This window comes from Fukomys damarensis, unplaced genomic scaffold, assembly GCF_012274545.1.
Source record: "Fukomys damarensis isolate Sample0158 unplaced genomic scaffold, DMR_v1.0_HiC HiC_scaffold_12, whole genome shotgun sequence".
Classification (NCBI taxonomy): Eukaryota; Metazoa; Chordata; class Mammalia; order Rodentia; family Bathyergidae; genus Fukomys; species Fukomys damarensis.
The window spans coordinates 19,114,943-19,123,861 of record NW_022900924.1 but is presented as its reverse complement, the minus strand read 5'-3'; the positions used below and the strand labels follow the sequence as shown (position 1 = coordinate 19,123,861).

At 51.1% G+C, this 8,919-nt stretch overlaps 1 protein-coding gene across 2 annotated transcripts in view; it reads right to left on the bottom strand.

Annotated features, from left to right (window-relative positions):
* Ddx55 (DEAD-box helicase 55) overlaps positions 1-8,919 on the bottom strand; it is an 11,743-nt gene that overhangs the window by 1,893 nt on the left and 931 nt on the right. For both annotated transcript variants that reach the window (XR_004516806.1, XM_010604312.2), the window contains exons 2-13: positions 7,876-7,926; positions 7,690-7,776; positions 6,972-7,063; positions 6,832-6,894; positions 6,310-6,459; positions 5,465-5,654; positions 4,989-5,071; positions 3,081-3,212; positions 2,309-2,401; positions 1,374-1,488; positions 959-1,127; positions 152-444 (exon numbers count right to left, since the gene is read on the bottom strand). Coding sequence is in view for 1 of the 2 variants with exons in the window: in XM_010604312.2 (XP_010602614.1) it covers positions 152-444; positions 959-1,127; positions 1,374-1,488; positions 2,309-2,401; positions 3,081-3,212; positions 4,989-5,071; positions 5,465-5,654; positions 6,310-6,459; positions 6,832-6,894; positions 6,972-7,063; positions 7,690-7,776; positions 7,876-7,926 (1,518 nt within the window). In the remaining variant the exon portion in view is untranslated. The remainder of the gene's footprint in view (positions 1-151; positions 445-958; positions 1,128-1,373; positions 1,489-2,308; positions 2,402-3,080; positions 3,213-4,988; positions 5,072-5,464; positions 5,655-6,309; positions 6,460-6,831; positions 6,895-6,971; positions 7,064-7,689; positions 7,777-7,875; positions 7,927-8,919) is intronic.

The following is an 8,919-nucleotide window of genomic DNA, read 5'->3' as shown; positions in this document are numbered from 1 at the left end:
AAAAAAAAGACAGGGTCTTGCTATGTAGCCCAAGCTGGCCTCCAACTCTCTGATCCCCTGCCTCAGCCTCCCAAATGCTGGGATCACCGGCATGCGCCACCACACCCAGCTCATTCTCAATTTAAGCAATAAGGAAAACTGTAAAGTTTACCTCTTCCCTCTTCCTTTTTTCATTCATTTTTTTCTTCCTTTCCTTTTTGGCCTTCTGCTTTGACCAAGCTTTATTTTTTATGAATTTCCCTCTCCTTTCATTTTCTGTCTTCTCTTTTCTTTGCTGCTCCAGTAGTTTCTGCCTCTGCTTCTCCCTGACTTTGTCTTTAAATGGAATCGTGTCTGTGTTAACATCCACAGGCACAAAATCTGGAAAATGCTTGCCTTTCAGCTCTGGCATCCTGGGCATCCGCAGCAGGGCAAAACCTCGAGCAAGACTAGCAAAATCAAGATCTGATTAAACCAAAATAGCAGAGTTAGCAAGTTAGCACACCCAAAAGATAGTTTTAGGAATCAATAATGGAAGATCCTTCAAATAAAATCTTTTTTTTTTTTTCTTTTTGGTACCAGGGATCAAACTCGGGTCCTTGCCAGGCAGCGGAACCACTGAGCTAAACCCCCAGCCCCGAAATAGAATCTTTACTAACTTAATGGATTCATTTTTAAGAGCAACATTAATTCCATTCCTACCAAATAAAAAGGCACACTCAGCAGATAGGAGCGAGTTTAGTCTGTGTACCCAAAGTCTAGGAAGCCGTCCTCATAAAACGTTTAAAAAACATCAATTGAGGCCTGGGATGTAGCTCAGTGGCACAGCACCTAACTGGCAAGCGTGAGGCCCTGAGTTCGATTCCTGCCACACACACACACACAACTCTAACTTGTGGCACGCGTTTTAGTAAGATGAAGTAGTTTCACACTGACACTACCAGGTAGAGGAAGCTGTGTGAGGAAAAGTCCGACTCACCCTTCAGCCTGAAGATGAGGTTGCACTCATGCTTGGCGTAGGCCTGGATGTGGGACACGAAGGCCCTCATGCCCTTCTCAAACACGGCTCTGTCAGCCAGGGCCATGGCCCTGAGCTTCGGCAAAAGGTCCACCGCGGTCCCCTGGTGCCGCGTCTCCTGCAGCGGGCACTGCACACGGCACACGCTCACCACCATCCCTGGCTCCGCGCCACACCCCAGCACTGCCTGCGCGGCCTTAGCCCAGGAGACCATGACGTAACAGCCCAAGCCCAACCCCAGCATTTTCCTTAGTGGGCAAAGTGCTTTAAATAAAATCAGAAAATGCAATTTCGCATGGTGACCCTCACCGGGGCCTCGCAGTGGCTGCTCCCCGCACTGGAGAAGCGGTGTCGGTATGCACAGAGGAGCACTCACCTTCTGGTTGATGTTGAGGAAAGTGACGTAGGCCTCCTCCATGGGCAACAGAAACACCAGGGCACTGCCGCCATGACCAATGCGGGCTGTGCGGCCGCAGCGATGCACAAAGGCACTGTGGGGACACAGGTGGGAGCCGTGGCCCAGGAGAAGGTGAGCAATGCCCTGTGGGACTGTGATGCCCCCACCATGCCCCAGAAATGGGACAGCTGGCAATTAATAGGCACTGGAGACGGACAGGACCCCATGAGAGATGTTTATTTCCAACTCAAAGTCATATTTAAGTGAAACCTGTATCTGTCTGATCAGACAAGAAGGATAAGTTTATAGCAAAAGATGTGGGAAGCAATGAAGAGTATAAATAGCCAGGTGTGGTGGCTCATGGCTGTAATGCCAGCACTCAGGAGGCTGAGGCAGGAGGATTGCCATGAGTTCAAGGCCAGCCTACTTTACATAGTGGAACACTGTCTCAAAAAACAAAAATAAAAAGTACAAAGAAAATAAAAAGGACAGGCATGGTGGCACACACCTCTGATCTCAGCACTCGGGAGGCTGAGGCAGGAGGATTTTGGCCAAGTTCGAGGCCAGCCTGGGATACATAGTGAGTTCAAAACCAATCCAAACTTCACAGTGAGATGCTGTCTCAAAAAGAAAAGTAATCTTAGCAGTGGCCATGCCTATCACTAGGGGTGGTACACATGCGCACTCCGCACATTTGGAAGCATATATTAGGAACTTTGGGGACCACCACTACAACGCCCACATCTGGGGCTTTACTTCTTTTCATTTAAGCACCTGTTTGAACTTTACTTGCTGGGATACAACACTGCTACTGACACACCCACCCTGGGGCATTTGCCCGTCTGCTACTCAGATGATCTGTACACTCCTGGTGTCTGCCTTCCCAGACTGCCCACTCCGCCTACGGCACCCACCTCGCACTGCTGGGAGGGTCGTACTGCAGAACCCAGTTGACTTCAGGGATGTCGATGCCCCGGGCCATCACGTCCGTGCACACCAAAATCCCGCTGCAAGAGGAGAGCACTCTGAGGAGAACGCCACCTCCATGGCCTTCCAGGTCCCTGCCTCGATGAGGCGCGGTTTCTCTGGGAAACAAATCTGACTGATGGCAGTATTTCCAGTTTTGTGTTGTCCCCAGGAATCTCTAGGTCTTTACAAGGTCCCAATCGATATAAATGGGCAGGGGAGGAGACAGTGAAAAAGTTTTTTTTTACATCATGTGTTTCCACCAGAAAAACAAAACTGAGTGGTGGCAGGCCCGACCCCCTCGGCAGCACCTCAGGGAAAGGGGGGTACATTCGATCTGAGCAGCAGTGGCTGTCAGTGGGCCCTCGAGGGCTTCTGTGTGACCGCACCAGGACTGACAGAAAATGGTTATACACAAACAAAACCAAGCTCTGGTCACCAGGAGCCCCAGTCCCTGCCACACAATCACAAGTGGTTTCATCAGGGAACAGACTGATCAAAGCCCCCGCTGGCCGGGCCCACACGGTTCTGGGAGTGCGAGGGGACCACGGCGCTCCTGTCCTCACGGGGCCTGCAGGGACAGAGGCAGCCCCAGCCAAACACACAGGGTGTTGGGTGGGAATGGGGGCTTCACTCCTATAGAGAAAAACACAGAAACAGGGCGCGAGGTGGCAGAAGCTCCAGGAGGGCCCCAGGGAAGAGCGGCGCAGCCGGGGTCACCTCTGCAGTTTGCGGAAGTCCATGAAGATCCTGTTGCGCTTGTGCTTCATCTTCCCGTGAATGCACATGATGCTCACACCCTTCACCAGCGCCTCCAGGGCCTTCCCGTAGTACTCCACACAGGCGCAGGTGCTGTGGGGGGACAGGGGCTCAGGGCCTGGCTGGGAAAGGGGCGGCCAGCAGCAGATGAAGGCAGAGGGCCAGTGAAAGATCTTCCTCGTGGGAGATTGAGGGGTGGAATGGCCGAAAACACATCCACGACTAAGCTCTGCACGGAAATCCTCTCGGCTGATGGAAGGCCAGCCTTCTGGCAACATCCCTCACACACCAGTCAAAACCCCAGGATGTAGCTCATCCCCTAAAGATGTTCAAGCAAAGGGCCGGTGTAGGGGCGCAGCCCGTAATCCCAACACAGAGATCCCTGTGACTTCAAGCCTAGCCTGGCTACACAGCATGACCCTGTCTCAGAAAAACAGAAAGCTCTCAAAAAACATTCCTGCTTCCAGGGGAGGCAGGATGAATAAACCTTCTTCCTTGCAAAACACACACACACACACACACACACATTCCTGCTTTCCTCGTGAAGAACCGCTCCTTCCTCCATCAGCAGGATTCCCAAGAGCTCAGTGACTCTCCCTGCTTTGAGCAGATGGACCCTCTCTCCTGGGGTGACTGCCCAGGACACAAGGGGGCCGGGGTAGTCCAGACTGCCCTATGGAGACGGCCCCAGAACGCTGCCAAAGCTGTCTGCTTACCCAGGGTTGGGCTGCTTGGCAGTTAAGTACCAAAGTGGTTTAACCCACAACCTGTTCCTAAAACTTGAATGGAGGAATACCCGTCCTTTTACAGCTGAAGGAAGCAAAGTTCAGCAGGAGGGAACGTTGAGCAAGCAGCAAACCTGCGAGCCCGGCCAGCCCCTCCAGAGTCCTTCCCACCACACAGGCTGCGGGACTCCAGATCCTGCTCCTGTTTTAAATTCCTCACAATGGGCCAAGAGCCCGTTATTCTCTGCTGTTCTCCATGGGGCTCAAGCACATACATGAAGGTGATGTTTTACACACTGAGGGCCGCGACCCTTACTTCTTTTTCTTTCTTTCTAAGTACACGTGTGCAGTACATAATGACAATATTCAATGACAACCTAGTTCTTAAAAGCAGTCTGAAGGGCTCGGAAATTAACTTAGTGGTCTCAGCAAGCAGTTACACAGACAGACTAGAAAACGTAAGAATGTATCCCCCGTAGAAGAATGCAGTTCTATGGCCTTTATTTTTATCTGTGTGAGCGCAGGCATGTGTACCTGGTTTTACTTCTTCCTGAGGTCAGGATCCACGCCACTCATACATTTTATTGGCAGAGTGATGGATGGAAATAAAATTTGACACTGCCAAAACTCAACACGTCTATTTTATTTAGATGAAAGGAGGAACAAGCCAGCCCTAGAACTGTGCACAGTGCTTCTTGCTGGCTTTGTGCCCACGGGAACCCCCTGGGGCAGCCTGGGTGACCCTAGACCACTTCCTTCAGCTGAAGACAGCAAGGGCAGGGCAACTCCTGAGAGCCTTCACCTTCTTATCAAAAAGGCAGACACAGGTCCTTGCTCCACATCACTGCCTTCCGCGCAGACACGCCCACGCTTCTCCATGAGAAAAACAGGAATATTTTTGAGAACTTTTTGGTTTTTTGAGACAGGGTCTCGCTCTGTAGCCCTGGGTACCTGGTACAGAGATAGCACCCGGGAGAGGCCAGGCATGCTGCAGACGCACTAACACTGAGAGCTGTGGCTGAAGCCAGGTCACAGGAGAAACACAAGCCCTGCCCTCGGCACCACAGGAGTTGGCAGCCTGGAACTGCGACCCCGGCACACCGCTGGTGGGGGTGAGTCCCCTAACTAGAGCACAGAGGGTTACCTGAAAAAGACCAGGTGTTTTTCCTGCTTGTGATTCCGAAGAAAATGTACCAGCTGATTGAACTTCTCATCTGCCTTACATACCTACAACAAGAAAAGGAGAATTTTAAAACATTGTTTAAAAATCAACAATCTGCATAGCTATTTTCAGTTTAGTGTTCGGTTGCAGGTCAGAAATACAGCACTAGCCCACATGTCTCCTGCATGGTCTGCCAAGTGGTGCCCCAGTGACAACAGCACGATCTGACGCTCCAGGCACCCCCCCAACCTGTGCCAACCACCACACCCACACACGTGTGACACAGCTGGCTGGGTTCAGACGCTGTCCTGAGACATCACGCGTCTGTCATTCAGATCACTCATCTCAGCTCTGTCCCTCAACACATCTCCACTGTGCCACCAGCTCGTACTTTACAGATCCACCTTCCTAATGGCACCCAGGCAGACTGCAACAGCATGTGCCGTCCTGATGCCCACCATGTAGTAGTTCTGAAGCCGTGAGGGTGTCTTCTGGGTGCTGCTGGCTGCCACGCCCTTCTCCTTCACTGAGATCCGCACGGGGTTGCGGAGACCAGCGCGCACCAGGTTCTCTACCTCCTGCGTCTGCGTAGCCGAGAAAAGGCCCGTTCTCCTTTGCTTCGGCAGAAACGCCAGGATGGTGTTGATGCTGAGAAAAGACAGCATGTGCTTAATCCCTCGCCTACCAGCAGTCAACACACAGTGCTAAATAAATATTTTAAAAGATTGGAAGTGCCAGGCATGATGGCACACAACTGTAATCCCAGCACTTGGGAGGCTGAAGCAGGAGAATTGCTTCAGGTTCAGACCAGTCTGGGTTAGGTAGTTCCAGGCCAGCCTGAACTACTGAGCAAGACCCTGTCTCAGAAAACAAAACAAAAAAAAAAATCTGGAAGAGAAGTCAAGAAAATAGTTACAGTTGATGGTACTGGAAGTGAAATTATAGGTGATTTGATTTTCTTCACACTTTCATTTTTCCCAGGCATCTCCAAAATAAGCAAACAAGCATAATGGATGTGAACCTAAGAGACATTTTGAGACTAAACCCACTGTACCATAGACTTCATGGGTCAATTATACAGTATATGAATTGTATCCTCCAAAAAAGCTGTTTATTAAACAACAAAAACTTGAAGGAAAATACATTTTAAGATCACAGGTAGAACTGGAAGGAAATGACAGAATCTGAAGGCATGAGCTACCTAATCTTCTGAGATTCCAGTCATCCTGAAGCAATAGAGATTCACTTTGCTTTTTCTACCAGCACCACCCACCTGCCACCAGTGCAGCCCAAATTCCAGTACCTGGCCTCAAATCCCATGTCCAGGAGTCTGTCTGCCTCGTCCAGCACCAGGACGTCCAGGTTCCGCACACAGCTGGCCAGGTCCAAGCCCTCTGCCTTCCTGCGGAACATGTCCTCTAGGCGGCCCGGGGTGGCCACAATGATGCTCCCTCTTTGGGAAGAAAGGTAACATCTGCCACATGGTCTGGAACTTGGAAACACTGGTGATTCCCAAAATATCAAGTTTCACAGCCCTGAAAGCCAGGATCCCAGTGAGGAGAAGGACAGCCAGGAGAAGGGCAGAGCGCTGTAGGCAGAAAGAGAGTGCTGCAGGGACAGATCTAGGTTCCCGAGCCACAGGAGGAGCTGCAAGTGTGCACCAGGCCCCCGGGAGGAGCCCGCAGAGCACCCTGGAGGCCAGCCTGGGGGACGCACCCTGGGGATGAGCCCTGAGAGGCGCCTTCAGTCAGGCCCATCTGCATAGACACCTCTGGGGTGCCGGGCCCACAGCACAGCCAGTAAGGAGCCAAAGAAGCAAGCTCACCCTTGCCGCTTGAACCTCTCCACATCTTCTCCAGGGTTCCTGCCTCCGATCCAAAGGATCTGACTAAAACAGGATGAGGACTCTGAGTGAGTGAGGCAGGACAATGGCCTGGGGCAGACGGGGACCAGCACCCAACTCACCTGAACTGCGGGAAGGGCTTCGTGAAATGCGACAGTACCTCATCAATCTGAACAGCCAGTTCTCGCGTGGGGGTGATGATTATGGCGCCTACCTAGCCACAGGAAGAGGGAGGTCAGTGGGGCGTGGAGACCCCCAAACCCTCACCCTCCGCTCCTGGAGGACCAGTGCCGAGGGAAATCGCACTTCCTGGGTTTTCACAGAGCACAGATCACAGCACTTAGCAGCTGCTTTGAATTCCGGTCACTTGTCACGCATGTGAGCCCAGAGTCAGTGAACACAGAAGCGGGGGCTCCTATAGGAGGCTCAGGGTCTGGGCGCATCTGCATGGGTCAGGCAACACCCTCTTTTATGCAGGTTTGATCTACAGCGTCCTAGCTACTGTTTACTACTGACTGTGACCACCGAATTCAGGAGCTCATCTAACACACTTTCAATACGAGAAACGGGCCATTTTGACAGCAAAATCACCAAGAAAAAGCCCGGAGACGTGAACACCAGGGCACTAAGCAGACCATGAGAAGGACATGCGTTACAGTACAGGAAGGAAATGAAGGGTACTCTGCCCAGGTCCCTGGCTCACCACACAGGCAAATGTGAAAACACAGAATCCAAAAATGAGACTCAAGTGCACTTTACTTTTTCAGTTTTGAGTGGCTCCTTCCTGAGCTGTGAACCGTCTGGTCACTAAGTGACAATAAAGCATGTTCGCGCCCTCACCTGACTCTTCTTTAGCTTCTCTTCCCTTCTCAGAAGGATCTCCAGGATGGGAATCACAAAGGCAAGGGTTTTGCCACTACCGGTGACCTGCCAAGGGGAGAGAAGGTTCCTGTCTGCTCCCCCACCCCAGTTCACTGGGAGGAACAGTGGGGACAGTGGGGACAGGCTGAGGCATGAGGCACTCACCGCTTCCGCAGCAACGTCTTTGTTCTTCATGAACAGCGGGATGGTGGCAGACTGGGGAGAGATAGCACAGCACAGGTTAAAGAATGCCACAAATTCGCAGTGACACCAAGCCCTGGGAACAACAGTGCAGCTGCTGGGGCCCTGAGTAACCAAGGCACCCAGCACTGCGCTCTAAGGCGTCTTCCAGCTCTAGAGTTACAAAACAATGACCTCTGGGTTTACACACCACCTAGGGCCTCTGGTGCAGGGACTGAAGCAAAACTCAGGTCACCCCTCCAGGACTCTGCTCCTGGTCCCACAGCCTGCAATCACCATACCATTCCCAATCCCCTGTGAGCTGGGGTCAATGGGTGGCTTCCGTCTCCTTGCCACCCAAGAAAAGCTCAGCAGCCCCTGGAGATACCTCTGCTAATCAAAACCCAGGGAGAGCAACCCCCTGGGGAGTGACACATTCCTAGATCCCAGCACTCAGGAGGCTGAGGCAGGAGCATCACAAATTTGAGGCCCACCTGAGCCACACAGAAAGACGCTAACTCAACTCAACAAAATTAAAAACACAAGTGAAAGAGGAACTGTTCTCTGCCCCGTAGATTCCAGGGACACTGAAAAATATCCTACAATGTCCAAGACAGCCTCACAACAAAGAATTTTCTGCCTCCAATCGTCAACAGTACCCAGGCTTCGGACCATGCTCTAGACACTGTTGTCCAATAGAAATAGAATGTGAGTCACATCCGCACTTTTAAACTTTATAGTAAGAGCTGGCATGGTGGTGCAAGGCTGTAATCCCAGTACTTGGGAGGGTGAAGCAGGAGGTTGCCTCAAATTCAAACCAAACCTGGGCAACATAGTGAAACCTTATCTCAAGAAACAAGAACGAAGGGAATAGTAGCTACAAAGAAAAAGAAACATGTGAAAAAGTTACAATATTTTACTTAACACAAATATATAAAATATTGTCACCAATACATATTTTCCTTTTTTTTTTGGCTTTGGTTTTATTCATTCCTTTTTTTTTTTTTTTTTTTTTTTTTTTTTTTTTTT